Source organism: Streptopelia decaocto (assembly GCF_964273445.1).
Source record: "Streptopelia decaocto genome assembly, chromosome: 2".
Taxonomy (NCBI): Eukaryota; Metazoa; Chordata; class Aves; order Columbiformes; family Columbidae; genus Streptopelia; species Streptopelia decaocto.
In genome coordinates, this window is record NC_138655.1 from 1,404,409 (window position 1) to 1,428,387 (window position 23,979).

At 52.4% G+C, this 23,979-nt stretch overlaps 1 protein-coding gene across 1 annotated transcript; it reads right to left on the bottom strand.

The window, feature by feature from the left end:
• Window positions 1-984: 984 nt before the first annotated feature.
• On the bottom strand, window positions 985-1,305 carry LOC309436586 (feather keratin 4-like; the record flags this gene model as incomplete). Its single annotated transcript, XM_082045865.1, has 1 exon — window positions 985-1,305. One exon carries the CDS (start codon window positions 1,303-1,305, stop codon window positions 985-987), a length of 321 nt encoding a protein of 106 aa, XP_081901991.1.
• Window positions 1,306-23,979: the final 22,674 nt, after the last annotated feature.

The window sequence follows — 23,979 nt, forward strand, 5'->3', positions numbered from 1 at the left end:
GCAGAGAAGGACATTGCAGTCCTGGTGGAGAACAAAAGGACCTGGAGGTGACCATCAAACCCTGAGGTAAAAAGGTCCAGCAAGTCTCCATGGCAGCATTGGCAAAAATGTTGGCAGGAGGTTGAGGGAGGTGACCGTTCCTGTCTCCTCAGCACTGGTGAGGTCTCATGTGGGGTCCTGTGTGCGGGTCTGAGCTCCCCAGTGGAAGAAGGACATGGATGTATTAGTGCAGGAGAAGTGCAGGTTCACAAAGATGCTAAAGTGTCTGGAACATGTTCCACCTGACAAGACAATGAGAGAGCTGGGATGTTTTAGCCAGGGGGCAAAGAGCACATGGGGGATGTTATCAATGTGTGGAAATTTCAAAGGGGAGGGAATGAAGTGTGTTTGCTGGGAAGGCTGGAGAGTCATTCTGGGGAAGAGAGTTATTCATGTGTGTGCTGGCATGGGAGAGATCTTGTCCCAGATGAGCGCAGGGAAGCGTTCTCATGTGGAAGGCTCTGTTTGAGCCAGGGATGGGTTTGTGTCACATCCTGGAAGCCACTGGGCGCTGGTTGTGGTGGTGGCATATTTCCTGGGAGAGGTCTTGTTTCCCTTTTCCACCCACCCTGATGGGCTACTGAGCCTGGTTTTTGTCAGGTGAAGTCGGACGAGCCGTGGAAGGGAAATAAAATAGGCTGCATCTCAAGCTGGAATGAAGGAGAATTTTATTGAGGGAGAAGAGTGAAAAGGCAGGAGTGCCAAGTGGAACAGCACAAGTCTGAGGTGCAAAGAAAGATGTGGGAGTAGAGGAGAAGGACCTTCATCGAGGTACGAAGGCAGCCCAGGCTGGCAACTTCCCTGCCTCCGTGCTTGGTGCCTGGAGTCGAGGAGCCATGGACATCAGGTCCCTGCGCCAGGAAAGGACTAGAGGTGCGTGTCCTCAGTGTGTGGCGTGGCTTCCAGGGTGTGTGTGGTTGGCATCACGGGTGGTGGCGAGAGCCCTTAGCAGATGTATCCACCCCTTCTGCCGCCAAAGCAGCCCAGGCCTCCGAAGCCACCCAGGCCCCCGAAGCCGTATCCAAAAGCGCCGGAGTTGACGGCAACTCCCTGGGCGCCGAGTTCGTTGCCCACGGCAGCCGATGCGGAGGATCCGACGGCGGTGCTCTGGGGGTGGGAGGTGAGGATGGGTCCTGGCAGGGTGACCAGCACAGCGGGAGGCTGGATGACGACGCGGGAGTCCTGGCACTGCAGGGAACAGGGCTCGTTGCAGCTGTTGGCCAGCGGGGTGGGTCCCCAGGAGCGGCAGGCGTTGTAGCAGGCCATGTGTGTGGTGTGGAGGGGCCCTGGAAGGGACGAGAGGCTGTTGAGCAAGCGCAGGGGTGTGGGGGTGTGAGGAGCAGTGTTGCAGGAGGGTGAGGGAGTGGGGAGGCTGGTGTGGGGCTGTGGGGAGCGTGGCGGTGGGGAGGCGTGAGGGCTGCTGAGGCTGGGGGCAGAGCGTGCTGGAAGAGAGGGGCCAGGCGGGGCAGGAGAAGGAGGGGAAGGGGGTTGAGGCTCACCTTGTTGAGCGCGGAGGGAGGAGAAGGCGTCAGGAGAGTGTGTGAGGGAGAGAGGCGCTGGGCCGGCTTTTATGCTGGTCCCCGAGGGGCGGGACAGCCTTTGCGCATGGCAGCATTTTGCAGCCAGCAGCTGTTTGATGCCACAGCCTGGCCAGGAATGAGGAGGGTGTGTTTTCCTTCCCGTAATGCTCCAATTTCTTGTTCTTGTCTTGAGGATGTGTCCACTTGGTCCTGTTGGCACCTTTGAAGTGTGAGCATTAGAGGCCAAAGGCTTGGCGTTGATGGTACGTGTCAGTGCGGGCAGAGGATGGGGCCGAAGCACAGGAGAGGTGGGGTGTCATCAGTGAGGTCATCCCACAGCACTCGTGTGGTTTGCGGTTGCATTGTGTGGAGGGCGCCTCATTTCCTCACAGCCCTGGCAGGCTGCTCTGGGCTCCGGAGCTGCGACGGGCATGAGGAGCTGCCTCTTCTGTGGTCTTTGGTCTCTCCCTTCTTTGCTAACATCTCTCTAAGCCTGTCTTTAGGCCTGGCTTCCCTGATTGGGTTTGATCTGTGCATGTCTTGGTGCCCCTCTTGCTTTTAAACTTGTAGCCGTGTGGATTTGTTATATGACACAAGGTTTTGGAGCAAGAGAGCTGCAGGGGTGGTTTCTGAGGTAAGGTTCTCAAAGGTTCTGTAATGTTCATAGAGATTCCCTATGTGCAAAAATATGGAGCTGTGGGGAAGAATACCATCCTGACTAAACATTGAACTTTAGCTGGAAGAGTTTGTGACTTTTACAAAAGTTTGTGAATTTTACAAAAAGGGGCAGGTAGCTCAGGAGGACTACAGGGATGTCATGAGTTTGTGCAAGGAGAAAATCAGAATTTGGCATGTGCAACTACAACATAATCCAAGTACTGTTCTAAAATACAATAAATATTTTCCAGACATACATTATCAACCAAAGGAGGGCTAACGAGAATCTCCATCCTTCACTGGATGTGGGGGCACTCACGCAGAGCAAAGTATGAGGAAAATGCTTTTATGCTTTCTTTGTCACAGTCTTTCTAATACGACCACTTGTTCTCTGGACACCAAGCCTCTGATGTAGAAGACGGAGCAGAACAAACCCCCAGAATCCACAGGGAAATGGTTGGAAACCTCCTACACCAGTTAAACACTCACTGACCTATGGGGCCTGATGGGATCCAGCCAGGGGTACTGAGGGAGCTATCAGAGGCGCTCACCAAGCCACTTTGCATCATTTATCTGCAGTCCTGGCTCACCAGGGAGGTCCCACTTGGCTGGAGGCTCGTAAATGTGCTGCTTCTGTAAGAAGAAGGGACAGAAGGAGGATCTGAGGACCTGCAGGCCTGTCAGTCTGACCGTGGTGCCAGGGAAGGTCACGGAGCAGATCATGTTGAGTGACATCACACAGCAAGTACAGGACAACCAGGAGATCGGGCCCAGTCAGGATGGGGTGATGAAAGGCAGGTCCTGCTTGACCAACCTGATCTCCTTCTCTGACAAGGTGACCACTTAGTGGATGAAGGAATGGCTGTGGATGTTGTCTACCTTGACTTTATTAAAGTCTTTGACACTGATTCAACTGGAGAAAGTGTCTGCTCGTGGCTTGGACAGGTGTATCCTTCACTGGCAAAAAGCCTGGCTGGATGACTGGGCCCAAACAGCTGTGGTGACTGGAGTTAAATCCAGTTGGTGGCTGCTCACAAGTGTTGTTCCCCAGGGCTCAGTCCTGGGGCCAGTTCTGTTTAATATCTGTCTCCATGGTCTGATGTGGGGATGGAGTTGACCCTCAGTTAAGTGTAGCCTGGAGAAAGGGAGGCAGAGGGGAGACTTTCTCACTCTCTACAACTCCCTGAAAGGAGGTTGTAGTGAGGTAGACGTGTCTTTCCCAAGGAATAAGGAACAAGGAACAGGACAAGAGAAAATACTGTTAAGCTGCACCAGGGGAGATTTACATTGGATATTAGGGAAATTTATTCACCAATGTTGTTGTCAAGCACTGCCCAGGGTAGTGGTGGAGTTGTCATCCCTGGAGGTGTTTAAAAGTCGTGTAGATGTGGTGCTTGGGGACATGGTTTAGTGGTGACCTTGGTATTGCTTGGTTAACACTTGGATTTGATGATCTTAAAGGTCTTTTGCACCTGAAACAGTTATTTGATTCTATTCAATGGCACCAGCCAGCTCCAACCAGACTGGTTGCTGGTGAAACCTGAGCCAACCAGCAATGGTGGTAGCACAAATGTGTGAACATCTTTGAGAAGGGGAAAAATGACTGCAGAATTGTAACTGGAAGAGGAGTGGGGATATATATGAGTGAAAGATCTCTACAAACAGAAAAGTCTGTGAAGAAGGAGGTGCAGGATGTGTTCCTGGTGCTGGAGCAGAGATTCCCCTGCAGCCCATTGTGAACCCCACGCTGGAGCAGATTGTCCCCCTGCAGCCTCTGGAGATCTCCCTGTCCTTACAAAGACTCAGGAGCCTTTCCTCAGATTTTCTCCCCTCATGCAGTTGAGGAGGGGGAGTGATAGAGCAGCTTGGTGGGCACCTGCCATCCAGCCAAGGTCAAGCCAGCCCAGAGCCCCATCTTGCCAGCAGAGCAGGGTCACAGGCTTGTTCGTGGTCCTGATCCTCAGTGCCCCAGGCTGTGCCTCAGGGACCCCACACTGAGGAGGACGATGACCTCACAAAGGGGCTTTCTGTGTGACCTCAGAGCACAGGGACGGTTGCTTGGTGTCCCCTGCACTGGTGCTCCATGGACCCTGCAGCAGGGAGGCTGGTGGTGCAGAGACCCCCTGCATGGGCCACTGTGGGGCCTGCAGAGAAGAGGGGATGCTGGCCTGGGGATCCCCCCAAGGGATCCTTTGTGGACCCCACAGGAAGGTGAGACCGTGGTCTGGAGACTCCTGTGTAGGTGGAATGGGGACCATGCGTCCAGGTGGACAGTGCAACAAGGACCCACACTTGGATCTGCTGAGGACCCCACAGCAAGGGGGTGGTGACCCAGCATGTGTTTCCCAGGGTCCTGGCAACAAGTGGCGCAGGATACAGGACTCTGTGTTTTTGTCCCTAGAACCTGACCGTGAGTGAAGATGGAGTCATGGGCACTGCCAGGTGGTTGTGCTGGGGACCACAGCAAGGGGGGGCCATGGCAGGGACCTCACATGGATGCCCTGACACCTGTAGCACAGGCAAGCAGTGCAGAGTCTTTTGATGTATTTACTAATCGCAGTTTTTTGGGGGTGTTATTTAATAAGGACTTTTTCCCTCCATCTTACCCTTCTAAGTCCCCCGAACTACACTTGTCTGAGGCCTTTGGTTTGGTTTTTGGCAGCATTTCTACTCATTCACTCCCATGTTCACCCTCCAGCCGTTGTTTTGGTGCCACTTGTTGAAGATTACCTTATTTATTGTACCAGGAGTCTTGATTTTGGGGTCCTGAAAGGCACCTTCTGGAACATTCCAGGTGCTTCTATAGTGACTGTAAGCTGCCCACTGATGGTCAGGTTGTTACCTGCCCCCTGATTGGCTGGTCAGTGAGTGCTGAGGCAGTGCCTGGCTGTGGGGAGGGGAGGCTGCGACTGGGGGCTGAGGCTGGAGAGCTCTGGGAGAGCTGGTGAGGCCGGTGAGAGGCCCAGGGGAGCGGGACCGGCAGGCAGGGGAGGCTGGTGAGTGACGGCTTTGGGGTGTGAATGTGGGGTGAGCGCCGAGGGCTGAGGCCATTTCTGTGTGCAGTGTTTGTGGGGCCAGAGTGGGACTGGGCGTTGTGCAGGGGCAATGGGAGGTGTGCGTGGTGCACGGGGCTGTGCACCTGAGACCCTGGTGGGGATGTTTGCATGGGAAAGGGTTGGGGAAGCAGAACAAATGGGACTAGAGCAGTCCAGTTGGAAGGGACAAGCAATGACCATCTAGTCCCACTGCCTGAGCACATCAGGGCTCAGTAAAAGTTAAAGCGCGGTGTTAAGAGCAGTGTCCAAATGCCTCTGCAACACTGACAGGCTTGGGGTATCGACCACCTCTCTAGGAAGCCTGTTGCAGTGTTTGACCACTGTCCCTGTAAATAAATGTTTCATGATGTCAAGTTTAAACCTGCAGTGGTGCAGCTTTGATCCATTCCCATGTGTCCTGTCACTGGATCTGATGGAGAAGAGCTTAGCACCTCCCTCTCCATGTTCCCTCCTCAGGAAGCTGCAGAGAGCAATGAGGTCATCCCTCAGCCTCCTTCTGTCCAAACTAGACAAACACACTGTCCTCAGTTGCTCCTTTTGGACATGCCTTCCAGATCTTCGTACAACTTTGTTGCCCTCCTGTGGGTGATTTCAAGTACCTTGACATTCCTCTTAAATTGTGGGACGCAGAACACCTCACAATATTCCCCCCATTCGCATAGATCAAAAGCTTTATTAAAATCCAGAAAAACTACATCCGCCAGCTTCTCTTCATGCACAAGGCAGGTGACGTTGTCTTAGAAGGATAGGAAATCAGTTACACAGGACTTTCCCTTAGTGAACCCCTGTTGACTGTACCTGATGATTACATTGTCCTTAAATGCCTCTCAGCAGTGCTCAGTTGTTACTTCTCCATAATTTTCCAGGTACTGTGGTCAGACTAACAGGTCTGCAGATTCCTGGCTCTTCACTCACGCCCCTTTTAAAAACTGGAATAACCCTGGCTGGCTTGCAGTGAGTGAGAACATCTCTGGCCTCCCAAGACCTGCCTGAATTCAGTGGAGGTGAGTGTCGTGAGGGTTGTTCACCGCATGAGCAGTGTTTGTTGGTGAGGAAGATGAGGTGGGGCAGGAAGGGTCTCTGTGTGTCTGTGTTGATGGTGCTGGAGTGCCTGGCAGGCAAGAGGCAGGTTGGGCCAGTGCAGGGCAGGGCTGGGGGTGCCGGTGAGTCAGTGTTTTTTGTGTGGGTCCAGGGTCCCCAGTAGAAAAAGGCATGGAATTAGTGGAGCATGACCAGTGCAGGGCCATGAAGATTCTAAAGGTGCTGGAACATGTTCTATCTTAGGAGAGGCTGAGAGAGCTGGGACTTTTTATCCAGGTGAAAAAGAGGGAAATGGGGAATGCTGTCAGTGCGCATAAATCTTGGATGGGAGGGAATGAAGTCCAGGGACCTTGATTGTTCTTAGCAGTGCGCACTTGCTAGACAAGAGTCCCTGGTCTCAAGGGCAAACACATGGAATTCCACGGGCAAAGAAGGCAAGGCTTTTTCAGTGTGAGGGGGATCAAAGACTTGAAGAAGAGGTGGTGGCGTCTCCATCCTCAGAGACACTGAAACCCCAATTGCTATGGTTATGGCCAATGTGCTCTAGGTGGCCCTGCCTTAGCAGGTGGGTTGAACCACATGCTCTCCCAATATTCCCGACAAACTCTATGATTTTTTGTTGCTGTGTGCTGGAAGAGCTGGAAAGTCCTGCTGGGGAAGAGAGTGAGTCGTGTGAACTGGCAGAGGGAGAGCTTGTCCAATGCGTGCGCAGGGGAGTGTTGTCATGTTGAAGCCTTTGAGACAGTGATGGGCTTGTGTTACGTTCTGTAAGCTTCCAGGCACTGGTGTTGGTGGTAGCATCCCTCCTAGGAGAGGTCTCATTTCCCTTTTCCACACACCTTGATAGCCTATTGAATCCTGTTTTTTATTGGGTGAAGCTGGAAGAACCATTGTAAAAGAAAAGTAGAGGAGGTGTCTCTGTGATGCAATTAACTTTATTGATGGTAAAGTGTGAAAAAGCGGGAGCACCTCCTAAGAGGTGCCAAGAAGGATGTGGGAGAAAAAGAGAATGTCCATGGACCACATTTGCAGGCAACCCAGGCTGGCCCCTTCCCTGCTTCCATGCTTGGTGCCTTGAGAAGAGGAGCTGTGGGCAGCAGATCCATGTGCCAGGAAGGGCCTAGAGGTGCGTGTCGTCAGTCCCGTGCCGTGGCTTCCAGGTTATGTGTGGTTGGTGTCAGCGGTGGTGGCGAGGACCCTTAGCAGATGTATCCAGCCCTTCTGCCACCGAAGCAGCCCAGGCCTCCGAAGCCGTAGCCAAAGCTGCCGGAGTTGACGGCAACTCCCTGGGCGCCGAGTTCGTTGCCCACGGCAGCCGATGCGGAGGATCCGACGGCGGTGCTCTGGGGGTGGGAGGTGAGGATGGGTCCTGGCAGGGTGACCAGCACGGCGGGAGGCTGGATGAGGACACGGGAGTCCTGGCACTGCAGGGAACAGGGCTCGTTGCAGCTGTTGGCCAGCGGGGTGGGTCCGCAGGAGCCGCAGGCGTTGTAGCAGGCCATGTGTGTGGTGTGGAGGGGCCCTGGAAGGGACGAGAGGCTGTTGAGCAAGCGCAGGGGTGTGGGGGTGCGAGGAGCGGTGTTGCAGGAGGGTGAGGGAGTGGGGAGGCTGGTGTGGGGCTGTGGGGAGCGTGGCGGTGGGGAGGCGTGAGGGCTGCTGAGGCTGGGGGCAGAGCGTGCTGGAAGAGAGGGGCCAGGCGGGGCAGGAGAAGGAGGGGAAGGGGGTTGAGGCTCACCTTGTTGAGCGCGGAGGGAGGAGAAGGCGTCAGGAGAGTGTGTGAGGGAGAGAGGTGCTGGGCCGGCTTTTATGCTGGTCCCCGAGGGGCGGGACAGCCTTTGCGCATGGCGACATTGTGCATCCAGCAGCTGATTTGTTCCACAGCCTGGCCAGGAATGAGGAAGGTGTGTTTTCCTTCCCGCAATGCTCCAATTTCTTGTTCTTGTCTTGAGGACGTGTCCACTTGGCCCTGGTGGCAGCTTTGAAGTGTGAGCAGTAGAGGCCAATGACTTGGCGTTGATGGTGCGTGTCAGGGCGGGCAGAGAACGCGGCCAAAGCGTAGGAGAGGTGGGGTGTCGTCAGTGAGATCATCCCATGGCACTCGTGTGGTTTGAGGGTGTGTTTTGAAGAGGGGGCCCCATTTCCTTGCAGCACTGCCAGGCTGGTCTGGGCTCTGGAGCTATGCCAGGCATGAGGAGCTGCCTCTTACATGGTGTTTGGTTTGTCCTCTCTTTGCTAACATCTCTCTAAGCCTGTCTTTAGGCCTGGCTTCCTGATTGGGTTTGATCTGTGCATGTCTGGGTGCCACTCTTGCTTTTAAGCTTGTAGCTGTGTGGTTTTGTTATACATTCAGAATGTTTTGGAGCAAGGGAGCTACAGGGGTGGTTTCTGAGATAAAGCTCATGAGGATTCTGTAATGTTCATAGAGAGTCTCTATGTGCAAAATATGAAGCTGTGGGGAAGAAGACATTCCTGGCTAAATGGAGAACTTTAGCAGGATCTCTGGATAATAATGAGAGTAGATGACTTTTACAGGAAGGGGCAGGTAACTCAGGAGGACTACAGGCATGTCATGAGGTTATGCAGGGGGAAAATTAGAATTGCGAAAGCGTAATTACAGCATAATGTTATTATTGTTATAAAATACAATAAAAGTATTCTAGAGATACGTTTCCAAAAAAAGGAGGGATAACGAGGATCTCTATCCTTTATTGGTTGTGGGGGCAATCACATGGCAAAATATGAAGAAAATGCTTTAATGCTTTTTTCATCTCAGTCTGTCTAATAAGACCAATAATTCTCTGGACACCAAGCCTCTGACGTAGAAGACAGGGAGCCCCCAGAATCCAAAGGGAAATGGTTGGGAACCTCCTACACCAGTTGGACACAAATCTCTGGGGCCTGATGGGATCCAGCCAAGGGTACTGAGGGAGCTGGCGGAGGCACTCACCAAGCCACTTTGCATCATTTATCTGCAGTCCTGGCTCACCAGGGAGGTCCCACTTGGCTGGAGGTTGGCAAATGTGCTGCTTATGTAAGAAGAAGGGACAGAAGGAGGATCCGAGCATCTACAGACCTGTCAGTCTGACCTTGGTGCCAGGGAAGGTCACGGAGCACATCATGTTGACTGACATCACACAGCACGTACAGGACAACCAGGAGATCGGGCCCAGTCAGGATGGGGTGATGAAAGGCAGGTCCTGCTTGAGCAACCTGATCTCCTTCTCTGACAAGGTGACCCACTTAGTGGAGGAGGGAATGGCTGTGGATGTTGTCTACCTAGACCTTATTAAAGCCTTTGAAACTGATTCAACTGGAGAAAGTGGCTGCTCATGGCTTGGACAGGTGTATCCTTCACTGGCAAAAAACCTGGCTGGATGACTGAGCCCAACTAGTTGTGGTGACTGGAGTTAAATCCAGTTGGTGGCTGCTCACAAGTGGTGTTCCCCAGGGCTCAGTCCTGGGGCCAGTTCTGTTTAATATCTTTCTCCATGGTCTGGATAAGGGGATTGAGTGGACCCTCGGTAAGCGTAGCCTGGAGAAAGGGAGGGTGAGGGGAGACCGTCTCGCTCTCTACAACTACCTGAAAGGATGTTTCAGTGAGGTAGGTGTCAGTGTCTTTCCCAAGAAAGAAGCATCAGGACAAGAGAAAATGGCCTCAAGCTTCACCAGGGGAGATTTACCTTGGATATTAGGGAAATTTATTTACCAAATGTGTTGTGAAGCACTGGAATGGACTGCCCAGGGTAGTGGTGGAGTCATCATCCCTAGAGGTGTTTAAAAGATGTGTAGATGTGGTGCTTGGGGCTACAGTTTAATGGTGACCTTGGTATTGCTTGGTTAACACTTGATTTTGATGATCTTATAGGTCTTTTGTAACTGAAACAATTCTTTGATTATATTCAATGGCACCAGCCAGCTCCAGCAGAATGGGTGCTGGCAAAACCTGAGCCAATCAGCAATGGTGGTAGCACAGATATATGAACATGTTTAAGAAGGGGAAAAATGACTGCCCAATTTTAACTGGAAGAGGGGCGGGGATATATGTGATACAAAAATCTCTGTATTCATCAAAGTCTGTGAAGAAGGAGGTGCAGGATGTGCTCCTGGTGCTGGAGCAGAGATTCCCCTGCAGCCCGTTGTGAACCCCACGCTGGAGCAGATTGTCCCACTGCAGCCTCTGGAGATCTCCTTGTCTTTACCAAGACTCAGGAGCCCTTCCTCAGATTTTCTCTCCTCATGCAGTTGAGGAGGGGGAGTGATAGAGCAGCTTGGTGGGCACCTGCCATCCAGCCAAGGTCAACCCAGCGCAGAGCCCCATCTTGCCAGCAGAGCAGGGTCACGGGCTTGTTCCTGCTCCTGGTCCTCAGTGCCCCAGGCTGTGCCTCAGGGACCCCACACTGAGGAGGACGGTGACCTCACAAAGGGGCTTTCTGTGTGACCTCAGAGCACAGGGATGGTTGCTTGGTGTCCCCTGCACTGGTGCTCCATGGACCCTGCAGCAGGGAGGCTGGTGGTCCAGAGACCCCCTGAATGGGTCACTGTGGGGCAGTGCTATGAAGACAGGATGCTCTACCCGGGGCTCCACCCTGTAACAAGGTGAGACAGTGGCCAGTTTCTCCCATGTATGTGGAGCAGGGACCGTTCATCCAGGCTCACAGTGCAACAAGGAGTCACACCTGAGTCAGCTGAGGACCCTACAGCAAGGGGGTTGTGTCCTTGGTACCTTGTCTGGTTTGCACGGGTTCCTGGCAGGAAGGGGATATGTGGACACACGACCCCACATGGGCGGACCTGAGAACCTGCAGTCCAGGCAAAATGTGCAGTGTCTGTTGATATATTTATTTAGTAAAATTTTTTTCAGCAGCGTTGGTATTTAATCAGGGCATTTTCACACCGTTTTGCTCCTCTTAAGTCCCCGAGCTGCTGTCCTGTGAGGCCTTTGGTTTAGTTTTCAGCAGTATTTCTACTCATTCATTCCCTTGTTCACCCACCAGCCCTCCCAGCAGTTGTTTTGTGTTTGTCTGCTGAAGATTATCTATTTATTGTAGTGGTGCTGTTGATTTTCAAGTCCTGACAGGCACCTTCTGGAATCTTCCAGGGGCTTCTGGAGCAGCTGGTGCCTGTCAGCTGCCCTCGATGGTCAAATTGTTGTCTGCCCCGATTGCCAGGTTGTTACCTGCTGCCTGAAGGTCAGTCTGTTACCTGCGCCTGGTGTTGATTGCAACTTGGTGTTGATGGCACGTGTCAGGGGGGCAGAAGACATGGCCAAAGTGCACGAGAGGTGGGGTGTCGTCAGTGAGGTCATCCCATGGCACTAGTGTGGTTTGTGCTTGCATTGTGTGGAGGGGCCTCATTTCCTCGCAATGCTGGTAGACGGTTCTGGCTTGAAGTTGTCCCAGGGGATGTTTAGTGTGGCTATTAGGAAAAATGGCTTTTCCTGAAGGGTTTTGGGCATTGGAACAGGCTGCCCAAGGCAGTGGTGGAGTCACCATCTCTGGAGGTGTGCAGAAGGTGCGTAGATGTGGTGCTTGATGACGGGGGTTAGTGGTAGACGTGTTAGGTTAATAGGGGTAGACTATTGTTAGGTTAAGAGCAGGACTTGATGATCCAAAAGTTCTTTTGCAACCCAAACAATTCCATGATTCTACAAGACTGGCCAGCAAGCTCCAAGGCAGAGCCACTGCTGGCGAAAGCTGAGCCAGCCAGCAATGGTGGTAGCACCTCTGTGAAAACATGTTTATGAGGGGAAAAAAACTACTTGAGAATAGTAACTGTAAGAGAGGAGGGAATAAATGCGGGAGACAAATCTCTAGGGACACCAAGATCAGCGAAGAAGGAGGAGCAGGAGGTAGTCTAGGTTCTGGAGCAGAGACTGCCCTGCAGGCTGTGGTGAAGAACTGGGCTGAAGTAGGTTGTTCCCCTGCAGCTGATGGAGGTCCACGGTGCAGGAGATGTCCACAGTGGAGGAGATAACCACGTGGAGCCCGTAGAGGCCCTGACGCTGGAGCAGGTGGGTGCACCTACAGGAAATGTGACTCTGTAGAAAGCCTGTGTTGGACCACAGACTTGGCAGGACGTGTGAAGCCATAAGGAAAATCTAAATACTAAATGATTCTGTGTTTCTGCTTCTGGTAGAGCCGGAGAGTGATGCTGGGGAATAAGGATGGTGAAGTGTGTGTTGTCATAGGGAGATCTCACCAGAGGCATGTTGAGGAGAGTGTTCTAGTGTCAAAGTCTTTCTTTGATCCAGTGATGGGCTTGGATCATATTGTGGAAGACCCCCAGATTCTGGTCTGTTTTCTTGGTGGTGTAGGAGGTGACATAATTCCTGGGACAGGTCTTGTGGCCCTTTTCCCCCCTATCCTGTGTGCTTCTTGAGCCCTGGCTTTGTGCTGGGTGAGGTTGGAAGAGCCTTGAGAGAAGAAAGTAAAGTGAGACGTCTCAGGCTGGGATACAAGAGAACTTTATTGAGGAAACAAAAAAGTGAAAAGGCAGGAGCACCAAGGAGAATGCGAGAAGTATAAGCTGCATGTAGGGTGACCATCAGCTGAGGTTGCTTCTGTGACACAGATCTTGCCAGAGCACCAAGATCTTCCTGGCTTTTTTAGAGGAGGAGCCATGGAGAGCAGGGGTACATGCCAAGAAGGGTCGAGAGGTGAGTCCACAATCCATGCCGTAGCTTCAATGCGGTAGGTGGTGTCCGTCAGGGGTGGTGGCGAGGGCCCTTAGCAGATGTATCCAGCCCTTCTGCCGCCAAAGCAGCCCAGACCTCCGAACGTGCCCAGGCCTCCAAAGCCGTAGCCAAAAGCGCCAGAGTTGACGGCAACTCCCTGGGCGCCGAGTTCGTTGCCCACGGCAGCCGATGCGGAGGATCCGACGGCGGTGCTCTGGGGGTGGGAGGTGAGGATGGGTCCTGGCAGGGTGACCAGCACGGCGGGAGGCTGGATGACGACGCGGGAGTCCTGGCACTGCAGGGAACAGGGCTCGTTGCAGCTGTTGGCCAGCGGGGTGGGTCCCCAGGAGCCGCAGACGTCGTAGCAGGCCATGTGTGTGGTGTGGAGGGGCCCTGGAAGGGACGAGAGGCTGTTGAGCAAGCGCAGGGGGGTGAGGGTGCGAGGAGCGGTGTTGCAGGAGGGTGAGGGAGTGGGGAGGCTGGTGTGGGGCTGTGGGGAGCGTGGCGGTGGGGAGGCGTGAGGGCTGCTGAGGCTGGGGGCAGAGCGTGCTGGAAGAGAGGGGACAGGCGGGGCAGGAGAAGGAGGGGAAGGGGGTTGAGGCTCACCTTGTTGAGCGCGGAGGGAGGAGAAGGCGTCAGGAGAAGAGTGTGAGGGAGAGAGGTGCTGGGCCGGCTTTTATGCTGGTCCCCGAGGGGCGGGACAGGCTTTGCGCATGGCGGCATTTTGCATCCAGCAGCTGTTTGATGCCACAGGCTGGCGAGGAATGAGGAGGGTGTGTTTTCCTTTCTGCATTGCTCCAGTTTCTTGTTCTTGTCTTGAGGACGTGTCCACTTGGCTCTGGTGGCATGTTTGATGTGTGAGCATTAGAGGCCAATGTCTCGGCGTTGATGGTGCGTGTCAGTGTGGACAGAGGATGCGGCCGAAGCACAGGAGAGGTGGGGTGTCATCAGTGAGATCGTCCCACAGCACTCGTGTGGTTTGGGTTGCGTTACAAAGATGGGGCACCATTTCCTCCCACTTCTGGCAGGCTGGTGTGAGTTTGGATCTGTGCCGGGTGTTAGTGGCTGTGCCTTCTATGGTGTTTGCTTCGCTTCTGCTTTGCTGTCCTATTGCTAAGCTTGTGTTTAGGCCTGACTTTTCCTCTTGAGTGTTCTGAGTGTTTTAGTGCTTTTTTGCATGTAAGCTTTTAGCTGCATATACTTAATTTACACAGAATGATTTTGGTAGTGAGGGAGCTACAGTGGTACTTCTCTGAGAAGTTTCCAGAAGCTTCCAGCTTGTTCAGTAGTGCCAGTGCCACCTGGTTTCCATAGGGACTTTTTGCTGGCCATTTCAGAGCTAATCAGCCATGGTGGTGTTGCCCCTATGAGAATTTATTTAAGAAGGGGAAGAAAGAGTGACCGTATAACTTGAAGAAAGATATGGGAATATGTGAATGTAGAGACTTCAAGGTCCGAGAAGAAAGAGGGGCAGGAGGTGCCCCAGGCACCAGAGCAGAGATTCCCCTGCCTCCATGTTGATCCCCTCTCAGACTGTGGAGGACCTGATGCTGGAAAAGTTAGATGTGTCTTTTTTGTCCGTGACAGTAATTGCTGAGTGATCTCCTTGTCCTTGACTCAGGAGCCCTATCTCATATTTTCTTTTTGCATCCAATTGAGGAGAGGGAGTGATAGAGCAGCTTGGTGGGATCCTGCCATCCAGCCAAAGTCAACCCAGCCCAGAACCCCATCTTGCCAGCAGAGCAGGGTCACAGGCTGCTCCTGGTCCTCAGGGCCCCAGGGAGCCTACATTGAGGGGGACAATGACCTCACTAAGGAGCTTTCTGTGTGACCTCAGAGCACAGGGATGGTTGCTTGGGGTTCCCTGCAGCTTGGACCCTGCAGCAGGGAGGCTGGTGGTGCAGAGACTCCCTGCATGCGTCACTGTGGGGCTCTGCAGGGAAGAGTGGATGGTGTCCTGGGGATCTCCCTCGCCAAGGGATCAGTTGAAGACCCCACAGCAAGGTGAGACCATGCTCTTGTATGGTGTGCTTAGAAGGTGCATTGTACAGAAAGGGCCCCAATTATTTGCAGCCCTGAAAGGCTGGTCTGGTCTTTGGAGCTGTGCCAGGCATGACAGCTGCTGCCTCTATCATGTTCACTGACTCCCTGCCTTGCTGCCATCTTACTAAGCCTGTGTTTAGCTCTGGCCTTTCCCCTGAAGTGTGCTTTGTGGGTGTCTTGTTACCCTCTTGGTTTTAAGCTTGTAGCTGGGTGTACTGGGATTCTAGGGCGAGGTTTTGGTAGCAGAAAAGCTTCAGGTTTGTCTTCTGTGAGAAGGTACCAGAAGATTCCACCATCTGTGATGGGAGAGTCTCCATTTGCCGAAAGACGAACCGTTGGGGTAGAACACTGGCCTGGCCTTAGCAGGGAGGTTTGGCTGCAACTCATAAGAAAAAAGAGAGTTTGTGCCGTTTGCACCCAAACATCAGTGACTCAGCCGGAACACAAGAATGTTGAGAGGTTATGCAGGGGGAAAACTAGAAGCGCCAAAGCCCAACTAGAACTTCATCTGGCTACTGCCGTACAAAGTAATAAAAACCATTTCTATACATACATTAGCAAGAAAAGGAGAGCTAACGGGAATCTCCAAGGTTTACTGGCGGCAGTTGTCTGCACAGTTAAAGTGGATAAGGAAAAAGCCTAAATGCCTTCTTTACCTCAGTCTTTCATCATAAGACTAGTTGTTCTCTGGGTGCCCAGGCACCTGAGCTGCAAGACAGGGATGGGGAGTGGAATGAAGTCCCCAGAATCCAATGGGAAATGGTTGGTGACCTGCTACACCAGTTAGACATATACAAGATAATGGGGCCAGATGGGTTCTAGCCAGGAGCTGTGAGTGAGCTCTGGACGTGCTCCCTAAACCACTTTCCATCTTTTCTCAGCAGTGCTGGCTCACCAGGGAAGTCTCAGTTGACTGGAGGTTCGGAATGTGATGCTTATCTACAAGAAAGACTGGAAGGAGGATCTAGGAAACTACAGCTCTGTCAATTTGACCTTGGTGCCATGGAAGGTCATGGAGCAGATCATGCTGAGTGCCATCACCTTCCATGTACAGGACAAGCAAGCAGGTGATCAGGCCCTGTCAGTATGTGTTTATGAAAGGCAGGTCCTGCCTGACTAGCTTGACCTCCTTCTGTGACAAGGGGACCTGCTTACTGGATGATGGAATGGCTGTGGATTTTGTCTACCAAGACTTTAGTAAGGCATTTGACACTATTTCCTACAAAGAAAGTGGCTACTCATGGCTTGCACGATCATCCTCTACTCAGGCTAAACCACTGGCTGGATGGCTGAGCCTGAAGAGTTGTGGAGAGTGGAGTTAAATCCAGTCAGCAGCTGGTCACAAGGGGTGTTCACCAGGGCTCACTACTTGGGCCATTTCTGTTGAATATCTTTCTCCATGACCTGGATGAGGGGATCTATCAGGTGTGCCCTTTTTTCAGACTCCACTAAGTGAGGTGGGAGTGTTGATCTGCTGGAGGATAGGAAGGCCCTACAGAGGCCCCTGGACAGGCTGGATGAATGCGTCGAGACCAATTGCATGAGATTCAACAAGGCCAAGTTCCGGGCCCTGCACTTGGGTCACCACAACCCCGTGAACGCTACAGGCTTGTGGAAGAGTGGCTGGAAAGCTGCCTGGCTGTGGTTCGTGGATGCATTGTGAAGAGGGGGCCCCATTTCCTCGCTGCCCTGGCAGCCTGGTCGTGGCTTTGCAGTGTTCTCAGGCATGAGGGCTCCTGGTTGTACCGTAGTCAGTCCCTCCCTGCCTGTCAGCTTGCTATGCCTGTCTTTAGGCCTGGCCTTTCATGTTGGGTGTGCTCTGTGGGTGTCTTGGTGAGCCTGTGTCTTGGAACATTGTAGCTTACTGTGGTGGGTTTCCATGGCAAGGTTTCAGCCCCCAAGGGACTATGCGCTTGGCTTCTGTGAGATTCCAGAAGCTTCCTGCGTGTTAGATGGAGAGTCTCCATGTGCCAAAAGATGAGCCAGCGGGGAATATGACGGGCTGGGCTGTACAGAGAACGTTAGCTGAGAATCAGGAAAAAAAAAATACTGTATGAGCTTTGAAAGATGGGGCAGGCTGCACAGGAGGACCAAAGGATATTGTGAGGTTATTTATTGAGAAAACTATAAATGACATAGCCCAGCTAGAATTTAGTCACTTTAGTGACGTAAAAGACAATAAATACAGTTGGTACACATACATTAGAACCAAAAGGTAGGCTAAACAGAATCTCCTTTCTTTAGTGGAAGTAGGGGGAAACAATATGACAAAGGATGAGTAAAATGTCTTTGTGCCTTTTTCGCCTCAGACTTTAATTGTAAAAGGAGTTGTTCTCCAGTCACGCAGCTCCGTGGGGTGGAAGACAGGGATGGGGAGCCGAACAAAGCCCCAGGAATCTAAGGGAAATGGTTGGTGACCTGCCTCACCAGTTAGACACACACAAGTCTATGAGGCCTGATGGGATCCACCCAAGTGTAAAGGGGAGCTGATAGAGGTGCTCACCAAGCCACTTTCCATCATTTATCAGCAGTTCTGACTCACCAGGGAGGTCCCCAATGACTGGACATTGGCAAATGTGAGACATATATAGAAGAAGGGCTGGAAGAAGGATCCAAGGAACTCCAGTCCTGTCAGTCTGACCTCAGTGCCAGGGAAGGTTATGGAAAAGATAAGCTGAGTGCCATCACACTGCATGCAGAGAACAAGCAGGAGATCAGGCCCAGTCAGCATGTGTTTATGAAAGACAAGTTGTGCCTGACTAACCTGATCTCCTGCCATGGCAAGATGACCTGCTTAGTGCATGAGGGAATGGCTGTACAAGTTGTCTACCCGGACTTTACACTGTTTCTCCTGGAGAAAGAGTCTTCTCATGGCTTATACAGGTGTACTCTTCACTGGCTAAAACACTGGCTGAATGGGTGGACCCAAAGATTTGTGGTGACTGGAGTTAAATGCAGTTGGTGGCCGCTCACAAGAGGTGTTCCCCAGGGCTCAGTACTGGGGCCAGTTCTGTTTAATACCTTTCTCCATGATCTGGATCAAGTGCACTCTCAGTAAGTATAGCCTGGAGAAAGGGAGGCCGAGGGGAGGCTTTTCGCTCTCTACAACTACCTGAAAGGAGGTTGTAGTGAGGTAGGGGTCAGTGTCTTTCCCAAGGAAGAAGCATCAGGACAAGAGAAAATGGCCTCAGGCTGCACCAGGGAGATTTACATTGGATATTAGGGACATTTAATCACCAAAATGATTGTCAAGCACTTATACTGCCCAGGGTAGTGGTGGAGTCATCATCCTTGGAGGTGTTTAAAAGATGTGGATGTGGATGTAGATGTGGTGCCTGGGCACATGGGACATGGTTTAGTGGTGACCTTGGTATTGCTTGTTCAACAGTTGGGTTTGATGATCTTAAAGGTCTTTTGTACCTGAAACAATTCTTTGATTCTATTCAATGGCACCAGCCAGCTCCAACCAGACTGGTTGCTGGTGAAACATGAGCCAATCAGCAATGGTGATAGCACAAATGTGTGAAGATCTTTAAGAAGGGGAAAAATGACTGCAAAATTGTAAGTAGAAGAGAGGGATATATGTGATACAAAAATCTCTATAGTCAGCATAGTCAGTGACGAAGGAGGTGCAGGATGGGCTCCTAGTGCTGGAGCAGAGATTCCCCTGCAGCTCGTTGTGAACCCCACGCTGGAGCAGATTGTCCCACTGCAGCCTCTGGAGATCTCCCTGTCCTTACAAAGACTCAGGAGCCTTTCCTCAGATTTTCTCCCCTCATCCAATTGAGGAGAGGGAGTGATAGAGCAGCTTGGTGGGCACCTGCCATCCAGCCAAGGTCAAGGCAGCCCAGAGCCCCATCTTGCCAGCAGAGCAGGGTCACAGGCTTGTTCCTGCTCCTGGTCCTCAGGGCCCCAGGCTGTGCCTCAGGGACCCCACACTGAGGAGGACGATGACCTCACAAAGGGGCTTTCTGTGTGACGTCAGAGCACAGGGACGGTTGCTTGGTGTCCCCTGCACTGGTGCTCCATGGACCCTGCAGCAGGGAGGCTGGTGCATGAGCATGTCAAAGCCATTGTTTGGGTGGAGTGAAGGGTTTGTGTGACAGACTGGAAGCCCAAGCGGTTATTGGGTTCTGCTCCTGAAGACATATATGCCAGGATAGATCCTGTGGCCATTTTCCACCCACCGCCCTTAAGCCCTGTTTATTTGCTCAGTCAGATTAGACAAACCATGGCAGAAGAAAGCAAGAGGAGGCGTCTCTGGCTGGGATGCAAGAGAACTTTACTGAGGACCAAAAAGAGTGCAAAAGTAGGAGTACCAAGTGGAAGAGAGCAACTCTGAGGTGCAAAGAGAGATGTGGGAGAAAAGGAGAAGGTTCTTTGGCCATGTCTCAAGGCAGCCCAGGCTGGCCCCTTCCATGCCTGATGCTGGGAGAGGAGGAGCCATGGACAGCAGGTCCATATGCCAGGAAGGACCTAAAGGTGCGTATCCTCAATCCGTGCCGTGGCTTCCAGTGTGTGTTTGGCATCAGGGGGGGTGGTGAGGGCCCTTAGCAGATATAGCGACCCCTTCTGCCACCAAAGCAGCCCAGGCCTCCAAACCCACCCAGGCCTCCAAATCCGTAGCCATAGCCAAAGCTGCCGGAGTTGACGGCAACTCCCTGGGCACTGAGTTCGTTGCCCACAGCAGCCGATGCGGAGGATCCGACGGCGGTGCTCTGGGGGTGGGAGGTGAGGATGGGTCCTGGCAGGGTGACCAGCACAGCGGGAGGCTGGATGACGATGCGGGAGTCCTGGCACTGCAGGGAACAGGGCTCGTTGCAGCTGTTGGCCAGTGGGGTGGGTCCCCAGGAGCCGCAGGCGTTGTAGCAGGCCATGTGTGTGGTGTGGAGGGGCCCTGGAAGGGACGAGAGGCTGTTGAGCAAGCGCAGAGGGGTGAGGGTGCGAGGAGCGGTGTTGCAGGAGGGTGAGGGAGTGGGGAGGCTGGTGTGGGGCTGTGGGGAGCGTGGCGGTGGGGAGGCGTGAGGGCTGCTGAGGCTGGGGGCAGAGCGTGCTGGAAGAGAGGGGCCAGGCGGGGAAGGAGAAGGAGGGGAAGGGGGTTGAGGCTCACCTTGTTGAGCGTGGAGGGAGGAGAAGGCGTCAGGAGAGTGTGTGAGGGAGAGAGGCGCTGGGCCGGCTTTTATGCTGGTCCCCGAGAGGCGGGACAGCCTTTGTGCATGGCGACATTTTGCAGCCAGCAGCTGTTCGTTGCCACAGGCTGGCCAGGAATGAGGAGGGTGTGTTTTCCTTCCTGCAATGTTTCAGTTTCTTGTTCTTGTTTTGAGGACGTGTCCACTTGGCCCTGGCAGAAGCTTTGAAGTCTGTGAATTAGAGGCCATAAGCTTGACGTTGATTGCGCATGTCAGGGTGGACAGAGGACGCGGCCAAAGCATAGGAGAGGTGGGGTGTCGTCAGTGAGGTCATCCCATGGCATCCACGTGGTTTGCGGGTGCTTTGTGAAGAGGGACCCCCTTTCCTCACAGACCTTGCAGGCTGGTCTGGGCTTTGGAGCTGATCCAGGCTTGAAAAATTGCCTCTGGATGGTGTTTCATCCCAGCCTTCTTTGCTTCCATCTCACTAAGCCTTTCCTTCCATGTTTCTTGTGCTCAGTGGGTGTCTTGCAGTGTGTTTTCCTCATGAGCTGGGTGTGCACGGTTCATGTGACAAGGTTTTAGCAGGGAAGGAGCTACACAGTTGGAAGCTGTGATGAGATTCCAGAAGGCTCCTCATGTTTAATAGACAGTGTCTGTGTGTAGCAGTCAAGCTGGCAGGGAAGAAGACCAGCCTGGCTGAAGGGAGAGGTTTGGTTTCAACTCAGGATACAAACAAGAGAAAGGTAGGAATTCTGGAAGAAGGTGCAGGGTACTCAGGCGCCTTGCAAGGATGTTGAGAGGTTATGCAGGCAGCCCATTAGAATTGCCAAAGCCCATCTAGATGTTGATCTGCCACTTTTGTAAAACACATTAAAAATGTTTCTGTACATACATGATCAGCAACAGAGCGCTAAGGAGAATTTCCCTCATTTATTTGCTGCAGGAAGAAAACACAGAGACAAAAGATGAGGAAAATGCTTAGTGCCCTCATTGCCTCAGTCTTTAATTGCAAAACCTGTTGTTCTCTGAAGGGATTGATGACAAAGACTTGTGATGAAGGTGAGCCAAAAGACTTTATTTAGGCAAGGCGCTTACACATATAGCTAGTTGCTGTTGTACAGGTGTTTAACTTTCTGTGTTGATTGGCTTACGCTAGATGTTCACACGCTTAAAATTATCACGTGATTGGTTTACTTCATCTTGCAGGCACTCTGGCAATTTGGCTAACACATTGTAAATGTTTTTTCTTGTACCAAAACATTCTGGTTCCTCATTCCATTTTGGTCAAGGTCGTTCCAGTAACTCAAGGTGACTGTCTGTAAGACCTTCCACAGTTCTCTGGCTGCTCAGCCCCCTGAGCTGGAAGACAGGGATGAGGAGCAGAATGAAGCACCAGAATCCAAGGGGAAATGGTTGGTGAAATGCTACACCAGTCGGACATGGGACCAGATGGTATCCAGCCAAGGGTATTGAGGGACTTGGTGGACGTGCTCACCAAGCCACTTGGCACCATTTCTCAGCAGTTGTGGCTTGCCAGGGAAGTCTCAGTTGACTGGAGGTTGGCAAATGTGAGGCATTTCTGCAAGAAGGGCTGGAAGGAGTATGTGAGAAACTACAGCCCTTTCAGTCTGAGCTTGTTGCCAGGGAAGGTCATGGAGCAGATTATGTTGAGTGTCCTCATGCCGCACGTACAGGCCAACCCAGGAGGTGATCAGGCCCAGTCTGCGTATGGTTATGAAAGGCAGGTCCTGCCTGACTAACCTGATCTCTTCTATGACAAGAAGACCCGCTTGGTGGGTAAGGGAATTGCTGTGAATTTTATCTACCAAGACTTTAGTAACGCCTTTGATACTGTTTCTCCCAGAGAATGTGGATGCTCACGGCTTGGACACCCTTAGTCTTTGATGGCTGAGAAACTAGCTGGATGGCTGGACCCAAAGGTTTATGGGGACTGGAGTAAAATCCAGTTGGTGGCGATTCACAAGGGGTGATCCCCAGGCCTCAGTCCTTGGGCCAGTTCTGTTTGATCTCTTTCTTCTTAATCTGGTTGAGGGAATTGAGTGCACCCTCAGTACATGTGCAGTTGACACCAAGTTAGGCAGGAGCGTTGACCCACTTGGGACTATGAAGGCTCTACAGATGGCCCTGGGCAGCCTGGATCAATGGGCTGAGACCAGTTGCGTGAGGTTCAACAAGGCCAGGTGTCGGGTCATGCAGTTGGGTCACCACAATCTCATGAACGCTACAGGCTTGTGGAAGAGCGGCTGGAAAGCTGCCTGGTGGTCAAGGACCTGAGGGTGTCGGTCGACAGTGGCTGAATATGAGCCAGTGTGTGTGGCCATGACAAACACCAGCATCCTGGCTTGTGTCAGCACTGGTGTGGCCAGCAGGAGCAGGACAGTGACCATCCCCTGTCCTTGGCACTGGTGAGGCCACACCTTGAATGGTGTGTTCAGTTTTGGGCCCCTGACAAAAAGAAAGATGTCCAGGTGCCTAAACAATTTCAGAGAAGGGGAATGGAACTTGTAAAAAGTTGGGAGCACAGGTGTGATGGAGGATGCACTTTGGGACCTGGGTGGGTATAGCCTGGAGAAAAGTGAGGGGAGACCTTCTGTATCTCTGCAACTGCGTGAATAGAGGTTGTAGTGAGGAAGGGATTCAGTCTCTTTTCCCAAGTACCAAGTGACAGGAGAAGAGGAAATGGCCTCAAGTTGTGCCAGGGGAGGTTTAAACTGCATATTAGGAAAATTTTCTTCTTGTGGCCCTTTTACCCCCTTTCCAGTTTTCTTCTTGAGCCCTGGCTTTGTGCTGAGTGAGGTTGGAAGAGTCTTGAGAGAAGAAAGTAAAGTGACATGTCGCAGGCTAGGATGCAAGACAACTTTATTGACAAAAAAAGAGAGAAATAACAGGAGCACCAAGTAGAAGGTGATAAGTATAAACTGCACTTAGGGTGACCATCAGCTGAGGTTGCTTCTGTGACATAGATGTTGCCAGAGCACCAAGATCTTCCTGGCTCCTTAAGAGGAGGAGCCATGGAGAGCAGTTGTAAGCCAAGGAGTCCAGAGGTGAGTCCACAATCCATGCCGTAGCTTCAAAGGAGTGGGTGGCGTCTGTCAGGGGTAGTGGCAAGGGCCCTTAGCAGATGTATCCACCCCTTCCGCCTCCGAAGCCACCCAGGACTCAGCTCTGCTAACAGGAATGGCTGGGGGCCAGTTGGATAGAAAGCATCTTGGCAGAGAAGAACCTTGTGGTTCTGGTGGAGAAGAAATGGACCCTGAGGTGGCAATGAACCCTTGAGGCAACAGTGGCCACCAGCATCCAGGGCGACATTGGGAAAAGTATGGTCAGGAGGTTGATGGACGTGACCCTTCGTCTGTCCTCAGCTCTGGTGATGTCCCATGTAGGGTTTTTGTGCGGATTCAGGCTCCCCAGTAGAAAAAGGCATGGAATTAGTGGAGCATGACCAGTGCAGGGCCATGAAGATTCTAAAGGTGCTGGAACATGTTCTATCTTAGGAGAGGCTGAGAGAGCTGGGACTTTTTATCCAGGTGACAAAGAGGGAAATGGGGAATGCTGTCAGTGCACATAAATCTTGGATGGGAGGGAATGAAGTCCAGGGACCCTGGTTCTTCTTAGCAGTGCGCACTTGCTGGAGAAGCGTCCCTGGTCTCAAGAGCAAACACGTGGAATTCCATGGGCAAAGAAGGCAAGGCTTTTTCAGTGTGAGGGGGATCAAAGACTTGAAGAAGAGGTGGAAGAGTCTCCATTGTCAGAGACACTGAAACCCCAATTGCTATGGTTATGGCCAATGTGCTCTA